The sequence below is a fragment of the Chiloscyllium plagiosum genome, chromosome 34 (assembly GCF_004010195.1).
Source record: "Chiloscyllium plagiosum isolate BGI_BamShark_2017 chromosome 34, ASM401019v2, whole genome shotgun sequence".
Lineage (NCBI taxonomy): Eukaryota > Metazoa > Chordata > Chondrichthyes > Orectolobiformes > Hemiscylliidae > Chiloscyllium > Chiloscyllium plagiosum.
This window is the reverse complement of record NC_057743.1, coordinates 20194566-20217842: the sequence shown is the minus strand read 5'-3', so window position 1 is coordinate 20217842 and position 23277 is coordinate 20194566. Positions and strand designations below refer to the sequence as shown.

The 23277-nt window shown below is 40.7% G+C and overlaps 1 protein-coding gene across 1 annotated transcript in view; it reads left to right on the top strand.

Moving 5' to 3' along the window:
- Window positions 1–19100, top strand: part of cplane2 (ciliogenesis and planar polarity effector 2) — a 19964-nt gene extending 864 nt beyond the window's left edge. The window contains exons 2-6 of the mRNA XM_043675754.1: window positions 7198–7357; window positions 10057–10209; window positions 10799–10923; window positions 15912–16048; window positions 18372–19100. Coding sequence (XP_043531689.1) covers window positions 7246–7357; window positions 10057–10209; window positions 10799–10923; window positions 15912–16048; window positions 18372–18612 — 768 coding nt within the window. The 5' untranslated portion in view covers window positions 7198–7245 and the 3' untranslated portion in view covers window positions 18613–19100. The remainder of the gene's footprint in view (window positions 1–7197; window positions 7358–10056; window positions 10210–10798; window positions 10924–15911; window positions 16049–18371) is intronic.
- Window positions 19101–23277: the final 4177 nt, after the last annotated feature.

Here is a 23277-nt window from a genome sequence, read left to right as displayed (position 1 = left end):
GGTTGATGGGACTGGTTCAGGGGACGGGGAGTTTGATGGGACTGGTTCAGGGGACTAGGAGTTGATGGACCAGTTCAGGGGAAGCGGGGGGGTTGATAGAACCGGTTCACGGGAAGGGGGCAGTTTAATCGAACTGATTCTGGAGTTTGGGGATTTTGCTGAAGATGGAGCCTGCAGAAACACGTCTTTGGCAGAGGCTCAGGTCTCGGTTAGAGTTTTAAAAAGGCTATCACTGGGGCTTGAGTGTCACGTAAGCTGGTGCTAGGACATATGGGTAAGATAGCATTGTGAAGAGCTTAGCACTGAATAAGGTTGAATGTAAGCACTGACATGGGATGGCTCATATCTGTTTCCTCACACAAATAATAGTCACTCGCCCCTGACATTCCTGTGCAGTCCTGATGGAGTGCTTAACTGTCAGAATTGCTGTCTTTTGAATAAGATGTTAAGTGAAGGCTCTGCCTGCCACTTGGATTGTTGTAAAAAATTCCTTGTCGCAGTTTTGAAGAAATAAGGGGAATTATACCCAGTGTCCTGACCTCAATTAACATCATAGGAGCAAGAGTCAACCATTTGGCTGTCCAAGCCTGCTGTGCCATCATGACTGATCCTGCTTTACTCATACTTTTGAGGAGAAAGTGAGGACTGCAGATGCTGGAGATCAGAGTCGAAGAGTGTGATGCTGGAAAAGAAAAGCCGGTCAGGCAGCATCCGAGGATCGGGAGAATCGACATTTCGAGCTTAAGTTCTGCATCAGGAATGAGGTGCTCATTCCTGATGAATAGCTTATGCTCGAAACATCAACTCTCCTGCTCCTCGGAAGTTGCCTGACCGGCTGTGCTTTTCCAGCATCACACTCTCATACTCTTTAGCCAAAGTGCTGTACAGTATTCAACTCCTTCTTGAAATCGTACAACGGCTTTGGCCTTGCTTGCTTTCTGTGGTAGTGAATTCCACAGGCTCACCACTGTCTGGTTGAAGACATTTCTCCTCATCTCAGTCCCAAGTGGTTTACCCAATTTGTTTATACTGTGCTTCCTGGTTCATGACTCCCCCTCCATTGGGAGCGTTCTTCGTGTATCTACCCAGTCTAGTCCTGTCAAACTTTTAAGTCTCTGTCAGATATCACCTGGTAAATCTCTCTGCATGTGTTCTATCATCCCAAGAATCAGTCTGATAAATATTCATTGCAATCCCTCTATAGCAAGCACATCTTTTCTCAGATAAGGAGACTAAAAATGCATAAAATACTCAAGGTGTGTTAGTGAGTTTTGAGAAGATTTATAGCTCAGGTTGAGGTTCTGGATGTAGGTTTGCTTGCTGAGCTGCATCAGAACATTATTTCAACGAGCCAATACACACTGCAGCACAGAGGAACTACGCAGAGCAGAGAAAAATCACCCATACCATGTATTCAAAAAGAATAGGTACCCAATGAACAGAGTCTGCAGATTTCTCAGCAACAAACCCAAACACGCAGACAAAACACGTCCAGAAACCCTAGCCACTCTCCCCTCCATCAAAGGCATCTTGGAAATGACTGCCAGACTATTCAGACCCCTTGGTATCATGGTAGCCCACAAACCCACCAATACACTAAAACAGCAGCTAATGAACTTGAAAGACCCTATACATTCAACAAGCAAAACTAATATCATTTACAAAATACCGTGCAAGAACTGTAACTAACACTACATTGGACAAACAGGCAGAAAACTAGCCACCTGGATCTATGAACATTTACTAGCCACAAAACGACATGACCCCCTCTCACTAGTATCCTTACACACAGATAAGTAAGGACACCACTTCGACTGGGACAACACATCCACCCTAGGACAAGCCAAACAGAGACATGCACGAGAATTCCTAGAAGCACGGCATTCCAACCGGAACTCTATCAACAAACACATCGAGTTAGACCCCATCTACCACCCCTGAGAAAAAGTACAGGAAATGACATCACCACCAGAAATGACATCACTAACCCAAAGAAACCCAAATATATAAATAGAAAGCAGGAATCATCAGCAGTGCTTCGCCCGGAGGCCCACTAAAGATGTTACCTAGTAGGGTGACGAAATGTCTGGAACTGAACCTTCCAGCTCAGCGAGCAAACCTACATCCAGATGTGTTCTCACCAAGACAGTGTAAAATTGTAGCAAAACGTCCCTGCTTCTGAACTCAAATCCCTTTATCCCATAAGCACTAGGAAGGAAATTGAAGAACAGGTCCTTGAGGGTCATAATCTCTGGATTACTGCCCAGGCCACATGCTAATTGGTGTAGGGATAAGAAAATTAGGGAAGGAAGCATGCGGCTAAGAGATTGATGTGAGAAAGAGGGATTCCGTTTCATGGGACATTGGCATCAGTTTTGGAACTGGGGGAATCTGTGCCAATGGGGCGGATTCCACCTGAACCGATCTGGAATCAGTGTTCTAGCCAAAAGGATAAATAGGGTGGTCACTAGGACTTTAAACTTTTGAATTTGGAGGGAAAGGGAAAGCGACAAGGAGTATTGATTCAAGTAGAGAGATAAGCAGCAGGTTAGCATATGTGCAGGCAGACAAGGAATGAAGCAAAAAGGAAGGATAACTTAGGACATATCACTAGAGATGTTGGAAATCACGAGGATAAGAAAATTAGCATTAAGGTGCTTTACATGAATGCTCGTAGTCATAACAAAGTAGATGAATTAACAGCACAAATCATCATGAATGACTATGATGTGATAGGCATCATAGAGAGTGGTTGCAGGGGGTTCAGGATTTGTAGTTAAAAATCCAAGGATTTACAACTTATCAAAAAAAGACAGGGAAGTGGGTAGAGGGGCAGGGTTGCCTTGTTAGTTAAGAATGAAATTAAATCTATGGCACTGAATGACATAGGGTCAAAGGATGTGGAGTCTGTGTGGGTGGAGTTGAGGAACCACAAAGGCAAAAAAACCATAATGGGAGTTATGTACAGACCTCCTAACAGTGGTCAGGTCCAGGGGCACAAGACGTACTGGGAACTAGATAGGGCATGTCAGAAAGGCAAGGTCACGGTAATCATAGGATCTTCAATATGCAGGTGGACTGGATCCAAAGAAAGGGAATTCACGGAATGCTTTACAGGATGGTGTTTTGGAACAGCTTCTGATGGAGCCCACAAGGGAGCAGGCTATTCTGGACTTAGTGCTATGTAGTGAGCCAGACTTTATAAAAGATCTTTAAAGTAAGGGAACACTTAGGAGGCTGCAAGCATAATACGGTAGAGTTCAGGCTGCAATTTGAAAGAGAGAAAGCAAAATCAGATGTAATGGTGTTACAGTTAAATAAAGGTAATTACAGGGGCCTGAGAGAGGAACTGATGAAAATCGAGTGGAAGCAGAGCTTAGAGGGGAAGAGAGTAGAGCAACAGTGGCAGGAGTCTCTGGGTGTAATTGAGGACACAGTACAGAGGTTCATCCCAAAGAAAAGAAAGATTATCCTGGGGGGGGAATTAGACAGCCATGGCTGACAAAGGAAGTCAGGAAATGTATCAAAGAAAAAGAGAGAGCCTATAATGTGGCCAAGAGCACTGTGAAATCAGAAGATTGGTAAGACTATAAAAACAGAGGACAACAAAGAGAGAAATAAGGAAGGAGAGGACCAAATATGAAGGTAGGCTAGCCAGTAATATTAGAAATGATAGTAAGAGTTTCTTTCAATGCGTAAGGAACAAACAAGAGGTAAAAGTAGACATTGGGCTACTCCAAATTGATGCAGGAAGGCTAGTGCTGGGAAATAAGGAAATAGTTGAAGAACGTAATAAGTATTTTGCATCAGTCTTCACTGTGGAAGATATAAGTAATATCCCAAAATTAAGGAGAGTTGGAGGCAGAGTTGAATATGGTAGCCATTACAAAAGAGAGTGCTAGAAAAGTTAAAAGGTCTAAAAATTGAGAAATGTTCTGGCCCGGATGGGTTTCATCCTAGTGTTCTGAGGGAGGTGGCTGAGGAATAGCAGAGGCATTGGTTGTGATCTTTCAAAAGTCACTGGAATCAGAGAAAGTCCCAGATGATTGGAAAATCGCTCTTGTAACTCTCTTGTTCAAGAAAGGATCAAGACAAAAAATGGAAAATTCAAGGCCAATTAGCCTAACCTCGGTTGTTGGTAAAATTCTAGAATCCATAGTTAAGGATGAGATTTCTAAATTCTTGGAAGTGCAGGGTCAGATTAGAACAAGTCAGCATGGATTTAGTAAGGGGGGTGGGGGGGGGGGTCATGCCTGACAAACCTGTTAGAATTCTTTGAAGAAGTGACAAGTAGGTTAGACCAGGGAAACCCAGTGGATGTTATCAATCTAGACTTCCAAAAGGCCTTTGATAAGGTGCCTCACGGGAGGCTGCTGAGTAAGGTGAGGGCCCATGGTGTTCGAGGTGAGCTCCTTGCATGGATTGAGGATTGGCTGTCTCACAGAAGGCAGATAATTGGGATAAATGATTCTTTTTTGGAATGGCAGCTGGTGACAAGCGGTGTCCCGAAGGGTTCAGTATTGGGATCCCAGCTGTTCACTTTATATATTAATGATCTGGATGAAGGGACTGGGGGCATTCTGGCAAAGTTTGCCAATGATACCCAATTAGGTGGACAGGCAGCTAGTACTGAGGAGGCTGCAGAAAGATTTAGACAGTTTAGGAGAGTGGTCCAGGAAATGGCTGATGAAATTCAACGTGAGCAAATTCGAGGCCTTGCACTTTGGAAAAAAGAACATAGGCATGGACTATTTTCTAAACGTTGAGAAAATTCATAAAGGCAAAATACAAAGGGATCTGGGAGCGCTAGTTCCGGATTCTCTATATGTTAACTTGCAGGTTGAGTCTGTGATTAAGAAAGCAAATGTAATGTTGTCATTTATCTCAAGAGGGTTAGAATATAAAAGCAGCGATATGCTTCTGAGACTTTATAAAGCTCTCCTTAGGCCCCTTTTAGTATAGTGTCCAATTTTGGGCCCCAAACCTCAGTAAGGACATACTGGCACTGGACTGTGTCCAGGGAGATTCACACAGATGATCCTTGGAATGGTAGGCCTAACATACAATGAACGGCTGAGGATCCTGGGATTATATTCATTAGAGTTTGGAAGGTTGAGGGGAGATCTCATAGTAACTCACAAGATAATGCATGGCTTAGAAAGGGTGGACGCTAGGAAGTTGTTTCTGTTAGTTGGGGAGACTAGGACCCGTGGGCACAACCTTAGAGTTAGAGGGGGTCAATTTAGAACAAAAATTAGACATTTCTTCAGCCAGAGAGTGGTGGACATGTGGAATTTATTGCCACAGAGCGCAGTGGAGGCTGGGACATTAAATTTCTTCAAGGCAGAGATTGATAAATTCTTGATCACGCAAGGAATTAAGGGCTGCGGGGAGAGTGGGGGTAAGTGCAGTTGAAATGCCCATCATTCAAATCATTAATTTCTGCTATGAGTAGCTGGGATCATAGTGCTAATCCCTGCAGTAACTGACTAGTTACTGCCTATCGTTAAGGAAAAGGCCCATTTAATCCTGCTTTTTATTTCCTGTCTGCCAGCCAGTTTTCTATCCATCTCAATACACTATTCCCAAACCTATGCGCTTTAATTTTACACTCTAATTCTTGCGTGAACCCTTTGTCAAAAGCCTTCTGGAGGTCCAAATAAAACGCATCTCTGGCTCCCTTTCATTGACTCTACTAGTTAGATCCCCAAAGAATTCCTGACTCTGTCTGAATCTGACACTATTTCCAAATGCTTAGCTATTAAATCCTTTATAACGGACTCTAGCATTTTCCGCACTACCAGTGTTCGGCTGGCTGGTCTATAATTCCTGGTTTTCTTTCTGCCCACTTCTTAAATAGAAGGGTTATATCACAAAAAGAGATAAGCTAGTCATTCTTTTGTTGTTGTTTGGAAATGCTTGCAGTAGCAGGTTGACTACCGCATTTCTGTCATTAGACCATGACTTATTTTTCTTCATTTCCATACCCAAAGGCAGCTCCAACCCGAGCACTGCAGCCTCCATCACAAAGAGGAAGCATATTGCCGTCCACCTCAACCAGAACTAAGAATGGACCTTGTGCCGTTGGCACTAATCTGATTTACGTTGGTTGGCCAGCTGACCCTGTCCCATTAACCCTGCGCATCCTCTCTCCTTTGCATTCATTTCCTCCTCTTTTTATCCACTGCTGACTTTCAGTTTTATATTTCAAGCTCCTCCTCAGCTAGTCTCTCAGGCTTAGCCAGAACTTTCACAGCCTCAGCATCCTATTTGACCCCAGCTCATCTTCCAACTCTGTCAGCTCCATTAAAAAAGTTGACTGCTTCACTCTTTATAAAATGTTTGCTCTGGCTGATCCATATTTTTGGCTTCTCCAGACTGCATGATTGTAACGTTCTTCAGGCTGGTAATTCTATAATGGGCAATACCTTTGATTTTGTCCTCATCTCCTGTTTGTACATGTTCCTCTTTCAACATAGGTCACTGAAGATTGATTTCCCTTCTTCCCTTTCCTCACTCCAGTGATGCGTGTCAAATGTTATCATTGCAGTTGCTGCACATTGAATGGTTGTTATATGTCAGAGGTCCAATCTGGGCCCTTCTGGTTTACTGTTATCAAGTTGTACATTTACTGAATAAACTGTCATAAAAGCCCCAGGCCCAGCTTTTTGTTAGAGCTGACAGGAAATTCCAGTAGAAAGTGACAGAGTTTATTGCGGTAGATGTCTGAGGTCTCAGTGAAGTGTCTTAATTGCAACTTACCAGTATACCTAAAGGGAACGCTTTTGGGTAGAAAGGGTAAAAATGTAACTTGCAAATTGAACAATAAATCGGCTATCTTGAACAAATGGTAATATTCAATGAGAAGTCCTAGTGACCAGTAGAGAAAATCGCTATTGACATTGGAACCTTTGTTCATTCTTTTAATATTTGCAAGAATGTTTATAAATATTAGTTGTTAAGGTGCTTGGGACAGATATAATTCAAAGAAATATCCAATCCCTAGGGTCACTCTGGGATTGCTAATTGGTGCTGGGCAATGGGTAACTTTGTACTAATTACATTTGTTTTGCTTTGGCATGAATTCTGGTCAAAGAAATGACCAATCACCATCCCAGCCATTGCACCATTTATTTACATTTTAGAGGTATACATCAAGAATTGCAATTTAACAGTAATAGTTGTTTGATTTTTCAGGTTGTTTTCTGATGGAAATGCGATGTCCTTGAGCTGCACACCCAAGAAATGGCAGTTCTTGTGAAGTCAGGATCTCTAGTAACAGCTGATTGGCTCAACTCTGTGGATGGCCGGGAATATCTGGCCAGCATCTTGCGCAGAAACAAGAGGAAAGTATTTGGTAAGTATAAAAAGAATTGCCACGAAGTCAACTGAAAGGAAGGCCATGAAAAGACAAGCTGGTCTTTTAAAACTACATTATTTAGAATTTAACTTGTTTAATTCCTTTCCACAGCTTCCTTGATCCAGGGCATGTGGTGATTTCACACTTAGAGTTATAGAGATGTATAGCACGGAAACAGACCTTTCGATCCAACTCGTCCATGCTGACCAGATATCCAAACCTAATCTAGTCACATTTGCCAGTACTTGGCTCAAATCACTCTCAACCCTTCGTATTCATATACCCATCCAGATCCCTTTTAAATGTTGCAATTGTACCAGCCTCCACCACTTCCTCTGGCAGCTCATTCCATACACGCATCACCCTCTGCGTGAAAAAGTTGCACCTCAAGCCCCTCTCACCCTAAACCTATGCCCCCTAGTTCTGGACTGTCCCACCTCAGAGAAAATACTTTGTCTGTTTACCCTATACATGCCCCTCATGATTTTATAAACCTCTGTAAAGTCACCACTCAGCCTTCGACACTCCAGAGAAAACATGCCCAGCCTATTCAGCCTCTCCCTATAGCTCAAATCCCCCAACTCTGGCAACATCCTTGTAAGGACCTTTCTTAACCCTTTCAAGTTTCACAACGTCCTTCCGATAGGGAGGACACCAGAATTGCATGCAATATTCCAAAAGTGGCCTAACCTGTACAGCTGCAACTGCTGTATCCCTCAACTCCTATACTCAATGCTCTGACCGATAAAGCAAAGCATACCAAACGCCTTCTTCGCTATCCTATCTACCTGCGATTCTACTTTCAAGGAGCTATGAACCTGCACTCCAAGGTCTCTTTGTTCAGCAACACTCAATAGGACCTGACCATTAAGTGTGTAAGTCCTGCTAAGATTTACTTTTCCAAAATGCAACACCTTGTATTTATCTAAATTAACTCCATCTGCCATTTCTCATTGGCCCATCTGATCAAGATCCTATTGTAATCTGAGGTAACCTTCTTTGTTGTCCAATACACCTCCAATTTTGGTGTAATCTTCAAACTTACTAACGATACCTCTTTTGTTCACATCCAAATAATTTATATAAATGACGAAAAGTAGTGGAATCAGCACCGATCCTTGTGGCACTCCATTGGCCACAGCCTCCAGTATGAAAAACAACCCTTCAGCACCACCCTCTATCTTCTACCTTCGAGCCAGTTATGTGTCCAAATGGCTAGTTCTCCCTGTATTCCATGAGACCTAACCTTGCCAACCAGTCTCCCATGGGGAACCTTGTCGAATGCCTTACTGAAGTCCATATAGATCACATCCACCACTCTGCCTTCATCAATCCTCTTTGTTACTTCGCCTAAAAACTCAATCAAATTTGTGAGACATGATTTCCCACACATAAAGCCATGTTGACTATCCCTAATCAGTCCTTACTTTTCCAAATATGTGTAAATCCTGTCCCTCAGAATTCCCTCCAACAACTTGCCCTGCACCAACGTCAGGCTCACTGGTCTATAGTTCCCTGGCTTGTCCTTACCACCTTTCTTAAATAATAGTACAACGTTAGCCAACCTCTAATCTTCTGACACCTTACCTGTAACTATTGATACAAATATCTCAGCAAGAGGCCCAGCAATCACTTCTCTAGCTTCCCACAGAGTTCTAGGGTACACCTGATCAGGTCCTGGGGATTTATCCGCCTTTGTGTTTCAAGACATTCAGCACTTCGTCCTCTGTAATGTGGACATTTTTCAAGATGTCACCATCTATTTCCCCACATTCTCTATCTTCCACGTCCTTCTCCACTGAAAACACTGATGAAAATTATTCCTTTAGTATCTCCCCCACCTCCTGCGGCTCCACACAAAGGCTGCCTTGCTGATCTTTGAGGGACCCTATTTGCTCCCGAGTTACCTTTTTGTCCTTACTATAGTTGTAAAAACCCTTTGGATTTTCCTTTACCCTATTTGCCAAAGCTATCTCATGTCCCCTGTTTGCCCTCCTGATTTCCCTCTTAAGTATACTCCTACTTTCTTTATATTCTTCTAAGGATTCACTCAATCTCTCCTGTCTTTACCTAATATGTGCTTCCTTCACTTTGTTAACCCAACCCTCAATTTCTGTAGTTATCCAGCATTCCCTATACCTACCAGCTTTTCCTTTCACCCTAACAGGAATATGCTGTCTCTGGACTTATGTTATCTCATTTCTGGAGGCTTCCCATTTTCTAGCCGTCCCTTCCTTGGTGTGTGGTGTTATCACATTTTATCCTTCCTATATCTTCTCACTGCAGATTTTAGAGGCAAGAGGAGAAGGTGCCATACTTACAAATGCAGGGGGCATGAACACAGCACAATACACAAACAGCTAGTTTAGTCTAGTTTAGCTATGTTTTAGACAGGTTGCAGTCATCCAATCAGATTGTTTTTGGTGCATTTATCCTGAAATTCGTACCAACTCTTTAGTTCATTATTTGCATCATTGCTGTCTGTCGTGGTGAGAAACATTTTTACCAGAGCAACTGACCTTCTTACAATGGTTTGAGCTTGGGAGCATTTTGAATAACTGACGAAAGTTCTAATTTTTGGAAATGTGGATTGATGGAATCCAGACTAGCGCTATCTATTGCCAGGTCAACATGTTAGTGTCTGTTCCTCTTAATATTTGTTCTGGTAGCATTGATATGAGTGTGTTTACCTCCAGGATTACTTGAACGGCCGATGCTCCCTCCACAGATTGCACCTGACATTGCGAGTTACAAGATCTTTCTGTCGGGGAAGAGCGGAGTAGGAAAAACAGCAGCAATTGCAAAGTTTGCTGGTTTAGAAATTTCCAATGTTCATCATGAGACCACAGGTGACGCTCCAGCCTATTTCCATATATGTGTGTATGTATACTCCAGTGTGCATATTTTTCAATGCATATATGGATAACTATTTCCGTGCTAGCCACATGTAAATATGGATTCAATATTATTTTGTTCATATATGTGTACACAGTGTATTGGATTCAGTACATCTTGTGGGTTTTTAAACAGAGGTGTATTGACTTTGTGCATGTGCAGAGTACTGTGCTATACAGCAGATCTCCTTGATATGGAGGTTAGGATCCTAAGCACGGTCATCAGCCAGAACCTCTGGGGTCCTGAGCTCTCAGACTGCAATGGTCAGCTGCCTTCCCTGCTGTTCAGAGTCTTGCCCCCAATCATAGCTCATTGAGAGGTTATGATGATTTTCAAGCCTTGAAATGTGGTCACAGTGGGCAAAGATTCTGGAAGCATTGTTGTACAGCGGTGTTTGTTGAAGCATCTTCAAGATGCTGTGCTCTGATTTTATTTTTCAATAAAATCCTAAAATTAGAAAAAAAAATCCCAAAATATTTGGGGTTCCATTGGAATATCTATCTTTGTTTTAATGATAAAGTCTCATGATTGTCTTAAATGCAGGAATTCAGACAAGGACAGTTTATTGGCCAGCAAAGCTGGTGGAGAGTGGTCGAGTGATCATGTTTCGCTTTCAGTTCTGGGACTGCGGTGAGGCCTCCCTGAAGAAATTTGACCACATTCTTGCAGTAAGAAAGCATCAAAACTATTAGATAAAGAAATATATAGATTGATTGTTGGAGGTGCATTCCTCATTTTATGTACAAATATGATAAGCAATTGGCAAACTCTAAACCAAAAGTATAATTTAGCATCTAAAAATGTAGTTTTGGAGGTCTGCTTTTTTCACCGTGTAAGACCCTGTTTCTTTTCTTTCAATGGTTGACTGTGCTAATGAACCTTGGTCATTGGCCAAGATTAGCTGTGTCTTGGAGGTGACTGGTGCCCATGGAACCCATATTCTTATTAGGGTGAGCAGCTTTGAAAAGACAAAGGTTATTTTAGAAAGGAATAGCATTTTGTAATCCTTACTCAATGTTTCAGGAGATGTGCCTACTATTCCCTACATAGTACTTCTCTTCACACTGCTGGAATCAGCATGTTAGATACCAGCAGAACACAGCTGCTTTTACTTAATGGGGAGGAGAAAAAAAATTAAAGGAGAGTCATCCCCAATCACTTCACCAGCTCTCTGATTTACTTGAAACTCATACACCACAGAAGGAGATCATTAAGTACCTTCTGTACCAGCTTTTAAAAGAGCCATGCAATTAGTTAAAAATCATACAACATCAGGTTATAGTCCAGCAGGTTTAATTAGAACCACTAGCTTTCGGAGCACTGCTCCTTCAGGTGGTTGTGGAGTACACAATTGTAAGACACAGAATTTATAGCAAAAGTTTAGAGTGTGATATAACTGAAATTATACATTGAAAAATACCTTGATTGTTTGTTGAGTATCTCATCTGTTAGAATGACCATGTTAGTTTCACTTCTTTCATATGTAAATCACAAAACGTTTTTTAAAAAATTGGTACATTCTCAAGTGAACTTTAACAATTGGTGTCAGCCCAGATAATATATTGAGTATTAGCACCTCTGTGTGCTGCTGTCTGTGCCATAATGTTTAGACTGATTCTAATCTAAAAAATGAATTAACAGAATCTTACATGGATTCATGCAGTTTTTGAGCAAAGTATAATGTAACTTTGCAAGTACAAATTCACCCCAAAACCTTAAATATGCATGTGTGCATGTGGGTGTGTGTGTAAAGGGGTATAAGTCTGTGGGAGGGTGCATGTGTGTGTGTAGGAGTGTCTGTGTATAGTGCAATGGCGTCACCTGTAGTGCGACATGAACCCAAGGTCCAGGTTGAGGCCATCCCTATGTGTACCAAACTTGGCTATCAGCCTCTGCTTTTTAAAAAAAGTTTTGCGATTTACATATGAAAGAAGTGAAACTAACATGGTCATTCCAACATATGAGCGACTTATCAAACAATCAAGGTACTATTCACTGTATAATTTCAGTTACATCACATTGTAAACTTTTGATATAAATTCTGTGTCTTACAATCATCTACTCCACAATCACCTGATGAAGGAGCACCGCTCCAAAAGCTAGTGCTTCCAATTAAACCTGTTAGACTATAAGCTTGTGTTGTGATTTTTAACTTTGTACACCTCAGTCCAACACCGGCATCTTCAAATTATGCAATTAGTGTTCCACTATCCAATTCTTTGTCCACAGTCCTGCACACTGAGTATTTATCAAATTCTCTTTGAAAGTCATTTCTGAAACTACTTCTCCATCTTTTTTAGGCAGTATCTTCTAGATCTTCACAATTGATTAAGAAAATAATTATTCTTGAGTTTCTCCCTTGTCTTTTTTGCCAATGATCTTAAATCTGAATCTTTTGGGTTACCGATTCCCTTGCTGCCAGTGGAAAAGGTTTGTCCCTGTGTCTTTGTCATAACTCATCATAATTTTGAACATGTTAATGAAATCTTAATCTGTATTTCTCTTAAGCGCATAGTCATGGATTCTTTACACATACTATGTAACAGAAGTTCCTCAGCCATGGTACAATTTAGTAAATCTCATTTACATCTTCATGGTTTGATACACATACTAAAATATGGTGCCCAGAATTGAATGCAGTTCTTTAGGTTTGAGGCCTAACCAGTAATTTATAATGGGTTGAGCATAACTTCCTATATTTTGTACACTCAGCCTCTATTTATAACGTTCATGATCTCGTATTTTAAACTTTTTTTTGGTTTCAAAGATTTCTATAAATAAATCAAATTATTTAGTGCAGTGTATATTACTTCTCTATTTTCCTTCTAAAATTCCTTACTACACAGCATTATTTTAGCTGCTGTATGTCTGCCTTGTCTGTGTCCTCCTGATGTTTGCCACTGTCATCGTTGATACACTTCCAAGTTTTGTGTTAGCTGCAAACTTAGAATGATGCCCTCAGCACCAGCCTCTGAAATTAACATATAACAAAAAGTGCAATAGCTTTAATATCATTAACATGTTTCTTTGGAGGGTTAGTGTGGACTCAATGGACCAAATGACTTGCTTCCACATTGTAGGGATTCTGTATATCAAAACAATATAGTAATCCTAATACTGATCCCTGGGGATACTATTGCTTATACCTCCCAGTCTGATAAATAATTGTTCAGCACTACTCTCTTTTTTTCAGCCAATTTTGTATTCACATTGCAACTATGCATTTAACACCATAGGTTTCAGTTTTGTTAACAAGACTATTATGTGGTGTTTTATCAAGCACCTTAAAACTTGCATGCAACACGAATTAAATAACAGTTTTGATGATGGTATTGCAAATCGATGAAGCTTTGGTTGCACCTTGCTTATTTTGTATTAATTCGTGGGATGGGGTTTCGCTGGCTAGGCAAGTATTTATTGCCCATCTGTAATTGCTGGGGGTCTGGAATCAGGTGTAGGCCAGACCACGTAAGGATGGCACTTTCCTTCTCTAAAGGATATTAGTGAACCAGATGGGTTTTTCCAGAAAGCGACAATGGATTCATGGTTATCATCATCATCATCATCATCATCACTCTTAATTTCACATTTTTATTTCATTCAAATTCCACTGCCTGCCATGATGGGATTTGAACCCCAGAACACTACCTGGATCTGTAGATAATACCATTAGGCCACTGCCTCCCCCCAATTAAAAATCTTATCTGGCATTTCTTAGTTAATTCATCCAACTTGATCCATCAGCAACTTTTATGATATTATAAACAGCAGAGTGCTCCATATCATCTTTTGGTTTTGTAAGCAGTGGGTATCACAGCAAGCTTTCTATTCATTGGTGCCCCAAAAAGAACAAAGAAAGTCAGCTACACATGGGTAAGCATATGGATGAGAGTAAAATGAAGGGTGTGGAGGTTAGTTTGATTTTAGAGTCAGATAAAAGGTCGGCACAACATTGAGGACCTTTGTTCTATGTACACTCTGATCCTGAATGACAACTGTTTACCCATAACTTGTGTGTGTCGTTAAATCCTTAAAAGCTTTGCAAATACAAGTGTTTTCTGAAAATCTGAGTGAAATGTTTATATCCAGTGGTAACCCTTATGCTTTAGTTTTAGTGCATCCCCTGAAAAACTTTGGACTGATATCCTGTATTTATGTGAAAATGTTAATGAGTTTCAACCAAGCAATGTTTTGTATTATATGATGCTCTGTAGAGAGGTAAGCAGTAATTAGATGAATAGTCCAAACCAGTAAACAGGTCAGAAGGGGCCTTTGTTTAATGCCATGCATATCCCTCAGCATTATACTAGGTTTTTGGCATGAGTGATACTTCAATCTACAATCTGCTGACTAAGAAACAGGAGTGCTGTTAATTGAGCTTAGCTGGTGTCTGGGCACTGAGCTTTGTCATAGCACTCAATTTGATGACTTTAGTACTTGAGGCATTTTGATTGAATCATATTTTTCTCTAATGTCTTCAGGTTGAAAGGCTGATTTGAATAATGTATTCAGGATCTGCTGCTTCTACTTTTGCCTAATTAAATCTGTATCCAATTTATACTTGAAAACCTAACTTTTTAACATTGTAACTTTAAACAATATGCTTTAGAAAAGCATAACCAAAAATTGTAGCAAAATGAAGTTTGCACTGTCTGAAAAATGTTTTAATAATAAAGTGCTTGACTTCCATAATGCTGCACAATGGGAATTGAGACCAGCTGTATTTTTCTGGTGAGGTTAGGGAATATAAGATAATTGGACCAGGTGGACTAATTTAATTAAGTCCCCATTTTGAAGTTGTCAAATTCTGCCCTTATCTTTACAAATTCATTTTAATTCCTATGCCAACTTCATAATGAAAATTGCTGGATTGGCTCTTGGAATAAGAGTGCTATACTATGAGGAAAGACTAGGTAGAATGGGCTTGTACACACTGGAGTTTAGAAGAATAACAAGCAATCTCATTGAAACAAAAGATTCTTGAAAGGATTTGACAGGTAGATGCTGAGAGGCTGTTTCTCCTGGCTAGAGAGACTAGAAATAAGGGGCATAATCTCAGTGTAATGGATCAGCCATTTAGGACAGAGATGAAAAATTACCTCACTTATGGTTTGAAAACCTGTGGAATTCACTATGCCAGGGATCGATGGCTGTGTAGCTGTTCAGTATATTCCAGGCTGAGACTAATTCACTTTTCAACTTTGGAGGAACAAAGAATATGCATGTCGGGTAGTGGAGTGCAATTAAGGTCAAAGATAGCCTTGATGTAATTGAATGGTGTACTCTTCCCTTTTTCTCTCAGTTCAGATGAGGTGCTAAGCAAAATTACTGGAAATGGAAGGATGTAACCACATTAGCAGCCATGGAACAGGTTTGATGTACTGTTTCTGTTTCTATTTGGCAGTGATGCAGCAATAGCTCAACTTTGCTCTGCATTTTCAATTTGAAGATCTTGACTCTTCACTTGAGTTGCCCAGTTTTTTTACTCTTTTCTTTGTGTGCTGAACAGAGGTGACTGTGCATTTTGGTTATGATTTTACAGCCCTTGTCAACCATACAAGAGTGAGATGTTATGGTATTGGCTGAAATTGAAAACACCATTGAATGTACTGTTTATAGTGAGCAATCCTTGAATCATATATTTTCTTCCTCTCAGGCCTGTAAGGACAAGGCTGATGCCATCTTGTTTCTTTTCTCCTTCACTGATCGTTCATCATTCAACGATTTGCCTAGTCAAATCTCACGGATCGTGGATGATTCTGAGAAGATTGTTAAAATTGTGATTGGAACCAAGTATCCTTAATCATCAAAGCAGTTCAGATTATAATTCTTTCAACTAACAGCTGATATTTAAAAACCTTTAATGTGTCTCTGATTATGAAGCAAGTCACAGTTTTTATGCCACTGATTCTCGCTCCCAGAAATGACGAGACTATTACTGACTCTGCTAACACAACCCGGGAAGATAAATGCCCTAGAAGGTTAGGTTTTCAATCTAGAATTTGTTTAGAGGTGGGCCTGGTGACCCTAGAACAAAAGCCGAATCAATTGGCTGCAGGCACAGTCTGGCATTACAGGCACCTGCACAACAGTGCACTTTAATAAAAACTAAATGAAGCTAAAACATCTCCCCATCTGTTACCTTTCAACCCCTCCGACACATTCTTCATGTTGCATCCATGCCAATCCCATGCCCTTCTACCAACCTCCATGGCTCCTGATGTCCCCTATTATCCTTTTCCTTCCACCCATTGCCCTTGGTTCCTAACACATCCTATGCCAATTTATTGCCCTGCATTCAACATCTTGGCCATTTTATAAGCCCTATGCTAACTTGTGCCCACGCACCCAATGTCATACTTATTTCAGTCCTCACACCACCACTCCCCCCCCCATTTACTCACTCACACACACGTTCTTGCTCTCAAATGCGCGCGCACACAATCCCTTCTCGCTTCATGTAAACTTACCTGTATACACCATGGGCAAACCTCAAGAACCATGCTGATATAAAATTACATTGTGTCTACTGTTGACTTTACTATTTTTTTAAAGAAGTCCCTCCCACTGAGTTTTTAAAAACACGTTTGCTACAATGACATCCATTTAATTAATCACAAAAAGAAATATTTGAAGTCAAAGTTGTTTGTCAGTTTCAATGAGTGTATGCACTTTTTAAGCAATGTATTTTCTATTTCTTGTAAAGATCCCTTCGCTTAATGTGTCCCAGGGCCATATCCACAGTCATACCTCACATCTTCAAAGGGGTATTCTAGCTGTCCAAAGTAAATTCGCTGATTAGACATACTCTGATCTAGTTTGCTCTGCACATCTTGGACTGCAGACAACTGAGAAATTGAAATTAAATGAATACAGCTGGGTGGCACGGTGGCTCAGTGCTTAGCACCACTGCCTCACAGTGCCAGGGACCCAGGTTCGATTCCAGCCTCAGGTGACTGTGCACATTCTCCCCGTGTCTGCGTGAGTTTACTCTGGATGCTCTGGTTTCCTCCCACAATCCAAAAATGTGCAGGTTAAATGAATTGGTCATGCTAAATTGCCCATAGTGTTCAGGAATGTGTAGGTTAGGTGCATTAGTCAGGGGTAAATTTAGAGTAATATGGTAAGGGGAATGGGTCTGGGTGGGTTACTCTTTGGAGGGTCGGTGTGGACATGTTGGGCCGAAGGGCCTGTTTCTACACTGTAGGGATTCTGTGAAATTCTGTGTCGCAGCTGTTTCTGTGAACCATGCAGTGTTGAAGTCAGTCAAAATCGGAAAGGGCACATTTAGTGGGAGGGAATTCTGGTTTCCGGTGGTTTCTGCCACTCTCATGACAAAAATCTGGGCCGATGTATCAAAGTTTTATTGATTACTTTATTATCTTGACTTTGTGATAGTTTTTAGCCAAACTTGAATTTGTTGTATGCTCTCAATCAGCTGTTGAAGGATTTTGAAAGACATTTTGAATGATGATTTATTGATGCTTGTAGTCTACAATGGACAACATAGTAAAATACAGTGAAAAGCTTCAATTTTGCCAAATTTCAATTCTGTGTACTTTTGCCTATAATAGGAGGACATTTTCATTTTAAAATACTGGTTTTCTTTTTCAGTTCTAGCCCCCTCCCCACTTCTAAAATCTCCAGCTCCTGCCGGGAACCAACAACCTTGTTTACTTTGGTGATCATTTTTCATGTGAGCTTAATATCAACACACGGCTTGACCATGAAGACCTCACAGTTAAATCTAATCTTGTCCTAACCCAGTATTATATTTTTTCTTTTTTCAGCAAGAGACACTGAATACCATTCAACAAATGGGAATCTTAGTTGATTGTTTTTTTCTTTTTTCTTTAGCCTGAATGTATTGTAGTTTATTTGCAATGCCCCTCACTGCTACTGCTATAGACATTCAATGCCTTTTCTGTTTTTTCTTCTTCTCCTTGAGGGTAATTCATTGTTTTATAATAGTTTTGGAGTGACATCTTGACTGGAATGACATTACAAGCTTCACAGTTATTTGGAAGGATAAGTATAACTTTTGATAGTTTCTGTTGATGTGCATGCAAAAAAAACATTCAATGTCTACTAATTTTCCCTAACTGAATGTGAACAGATTTGACCAGTACATGCATACTGATGTCACTGACAGGGAACTTCGTGATTTCCAGCAGACATGGCACCTGCCTGTCTTCAAAATGAAGAGCATCAATGGCCCACGCTTGTCAGATGGAAAAACGCTTGATGGCAAAGCAGGGCTGCTGGAGGTAGAGCACATACTGAATGGAGTGGCTGAACATCTTTGGTATCAAGATCAAGTGACAGCAGGACTAGTCCCTGCACCACACCACCGTTGAGAACCTTACAGTACTTGCTGAGGTCGCTACAGCCTCTTCTCTGGAGCACTCTGTTCTTAACATATGTCTTGAAGGTAGTGATTTGTCAACACTGGGCCAAATGTGTTGGGTCACCACAACCATTGCAATATTCTGACTCCTGCAGTTCCATAATTGCAGCCAGTGTTCAAATGGGTGTGAAGGTTTTCTCCAATCCCTTAACTGGTAATAACTCAACAAGAAGTCTGGGCAAGAGAATTGTTAAAAGGTTGCTTAAGGCAACAAGATGACTTATCAGTTCAGCATGGATGAATGTTGACATTCTGGGTTGTCACTGACAGTCTTGCAACACTGAGTCAGCTATTAATTGCTGAATGAACTACAATGACTAGAAGATGGCTGTTCTTTATTCCTGTTCAGTTTTGCACCAAACTATAGAGGAACCTCGATTATAGAAGGAAACTGGCGGTGAGTTAGATTAGATTAGATTCCCTACAGTGTGGAAACAGGCCCTTCAGCCCAACAAGTCCACACCGACCCTCCGAGTATTTCATTCAGTTAATCAAATTCTGGATAATTGAATGCTGGATAACATAGTTTAGCTAAGCATCGGGAACTTGCAATCTTGCCAGATAATCTGATATTCGGATAATCGAATACCGGATAATTGAGATTCCTCTGTATATTTATTGGATGGGTTGAGTTCACTTGCAGTTGAATACCTGCATTGGCATGTCAGACCTGTGAAATCAAATTAATAAGTACAAGGTTTGACAGGAGCTGCGATTAAAAATCAGCCAGGAGTAGAGGTTGTAATCTGTGGAAAAGTTGGCAACCCTTACAATGTTAGCATGGAAATGTCACGTTTTTATAATGAGTTGGATCCCAAGCTGTATAATCTGACAGTATTCTGCTCTGGACTTTATGATCAGCATAAACAAGGAATGCATAGCAATTACTGGAGTTCTAAATGTATAATGAATTGCTGATCATGTCAAAATTACAAAACATTAGGATCCTTAGATTTTCTTTGTACCCTTTCACCTCTTTGCTCCTGAGGGAATGAAGTTTTGTTGGTGTATGATCGTACAGGAGCAAGGGGCTTATAAATAGCCAAATGGACCCTTCTTTCCTTAGGAACTTGACCGAGTGTTGGCAGGTTGCTCAACTATGGAGGGCATCATTGTCTGACTTGAAATTTTATTTGCTCAGTGTGGACAGATTGATATCACTGGATAGCAGTCAGGAGTGGAATTTATTTTTTTCCCCATCCTGTGAAAAAGGCCACTGTGTCCTGGCTTGGATCAGCTAACATAGACCAGAATCAGTCCTGAGATGATCTTGGTCTGTGCAGATGAATGTTACATTGATGTTTCATTTACCTATTAAGCAGTCGGGAAAGCTGGAATGTTACTGATTTTAACCCAAAGATTTGATTTCCATTGTCTAACATATTATGTTGTCACTGAAGTATTGCAGTTATGTGTCCTTTGTCAAAATATAGCAAAGTACTCCTAACCACGATAGTATGTGGAAATGACATGTTGCCAAGTAATGATCAGGATGGCATGTTAGTGGGACAATCTCTTTGGGACCTGATTCAGTGGAGTTGATAAATGTTTTCAATCTTTGCAGTACACGACTTAGTGGTCCCTGTTGCAATGGGTTCCTATATTAGTTCTTTTATCATCTGATTGCTGCCTTGCAACCTCATTGAAAATTGAATGCTGGCAATACATAGCACCAAAATAACTTTAAATGAATATTGTTAGAGAATAGCATATGTTAACAGAGATTTAATCTCATTATATTTCTGAAATGGAACCTGTTATGATCAATTTAATTTGCTTTACGAATATTTTGAGAAGAGATCAGTGTTCAAGTCACATTGCAGGAAACAGTGTCGAGTCTTGTTAAGCTACAGATGGGTTCTAAAGGATTATACTTTTTTAAAGAAAGGGTTAGATTAATAGTTAATATCCTAATGCAATGTTCATTTTGTACTGCCACCATGACTTGAATCTTTTTCCTTGACTTAATGCTTTATTCCTGGTTTTACTCATTAAATTACTTTGCTGAAATAAGCTGCTCAGTTCTCAACCCATCTTCTCACATTTCTTACTCTCCCAGACAGTGAAGTCTATAATCAAAGTGATTACAGAGTGCTACTAGCGTATAACCATGAAAATATGCCTATAATGGGCATCTTCAGCTGGGCTGGGCAAATATCCTGTCCCCCGTTTGGGTTAGAGATGAAAATCTGGCTGCAGAGAGTCAGAAGTAAAAGATTTCTGTGTTAAGATTTTACTTCCTTAACAAAACATTTAGGTTCATAGTTTTTTTGTTTAAATCTGACAGTGCTTCACTCTCTGGATTCCAAGTACTTTCTTCCATTTAAGAGTTCCACACAAGTGTCAGGTATGACCAGCTCCAACAAGTGAAGGTATAACCATCTCCTCTTGATATTCAGCACATTACCATCACTAAGTTCATCAATGTAGTGATGTAACGTGGTCAGCCAGGTGGACTCCATTGAACATGAATTCCCTGATTGGGGCTTTTAATCTGGTTGAATCAGGGAGCCCTGGCTGGCAGATTAAAAACAGCAGTGTCAAAGAGCTGGCTTTGAGACATCTCGATCAGTGTCAAGGACTTTTTCACATGTAAATAAAGGGTGACTTGGTGATGGGATACAAGCCTCTGTGGAGTTATTTTAATGGTGATGAAAGTAAAGCATGCTCCTGAAGAAATTCCCTTGTAATAATCACCTTTGGGTTGGGGTAAGTATTTCTGGCATCATGCTGTTATTTGGGAAGCTTGACTCGTTTGATGCTACCGTTGAAGACTGGACCCAGTATGTGGAAAGTTTGTGTTATTTATTCCGGGTAAATAATATTGGGGCAAATGAAGAGCAGTGAGTAATTCTCTTGACAGCTTGTGGACCTACAGCTTTTTCGGTTATTAGGAGTCAAATGTTTCCTGAGGCCCAGATACTAAAACCTTTCAAGAGTTGACTAATTTAGTTAAAGAATATTACGATCCCAAGCAATCTTTAATTTTGAGAAGATATCTGTTTTATTCAGCAGTTCAAGAGCTAGGGGAATCTATATCGGGGTTTTTGACTCGGCTAAGACAACTGGCAGAGGCATGTGACTTTGGTTTAACCCAAAATGAGATGCTGAGAGATTGTTTAGTAGGTGGGATTAATGATGTAACCCCGCAAAACCTACTAGTTGAAGCCCAACTGGACCTCAACAGGCACTGCAACTGGCTTTATCATTGGAAAATGTGGCAAGTGGAGCATATAAATTGCAGACTATTCTGATGGAAGGGAACAGCCTTACCAGTCCAACTGAGCTTGTGAAGCACTGCTTGAGTGAAGGCAATTGCATGGTCTCACTCAGGACAAGTCAGCCAAAATAAAGCCAAGCCTCAGCCAAATGGTTAAAATGTTCTTCAGGATGCAGGCTAGCAAGCCGTTGTAGTTGCTGCTGGTATGCTGACTCAAGACAGCAAAGGAGTCCCACTAGGCCTGAAGTGAGTAAGAGAGCTCATAGGCTGGTCTCCAGGAGAGTGCACACTCTGGAAAGCCCACCGATATCTGGCTTGGAACAGTTAAATTGCTTCATAACATCTAAATGAGAATCAATCAAAACAAACATCTGGTTAAATGGTCATCTGGTTCTAATGGAGGTCGATATCAGTGCAGCTGTTTCAGTGATTGCAGAACCAGTCTTTAACAAAATTCACTCTGGACTCCAACCCATAAGTTTGTGCGAGATCTCAGCTAGCCTGAGAACCTATACCAGAAATCTTTCCAGATTAAGGATACAACATTGATTCTGGTCTGTTATGAAAAGCAGCTGGTTCAGTTAGGACTGACTGTAGTAAAAGGCTTGGGCCAAGATTGATGGGACAAAATCAGTTGAGAAAGATTCACCTAGATTCACTCAATACTTTTCAATTAGAATATGGCTGCCTGTGTGAACTCATAATTACATACCGAGAAGCTTTTCAGGAAGGTCAAGGGACTATCAAAGGAGCCAAGGCCACATTGCATGTTGACCAGGAAGAATTCTATGATTGTGCAAGGCCTACCCAATGCCATTTGCCTTATGGGCAAAAATAGAGGCAGAAATCAGACGCTGGAATGGAAAGGAATCTCCAAACCAGTCCAATTTGTGGAATGGACAGTACCAGCAGCCTATGGGTTGGTTTGACTTTGTGGGATTTTAAACAAGCATAAACTACTTTTCATAGCTAGGTAAACACCTAATTCCTTGCATATAGGATTTATACGCAAAGGTGGCAGGGAGGCTGTCCTTAATGAAGCTGGACATGAGCCATGATTGTGGTTAGATGAGGATTTCCAGAACTATTAACAGCCATAAGGGTTTATACCAACATACAAGACTGCCATGTGGGGTTTTATCAGCCTGTGCAATTTTTCAGCAGGCAATGAAGAACATTTTACAAGGTTTGCTCCAGGTCACCCTTTATCTAAATGACATACTAATAACAAGGAAGACTAATAAGCAGCACTTGAATATAGTCCTTAGACATTTCTCCCATGTGGGTGTGTGTACCTTAGAAGGGAAACAAAATGTAGATTCCAGGCACCTCAAGTGACCTACTTGGACTACAGAGACGGCAAGACTGGGTTACGTTCTTTGGAAGATGAAATGA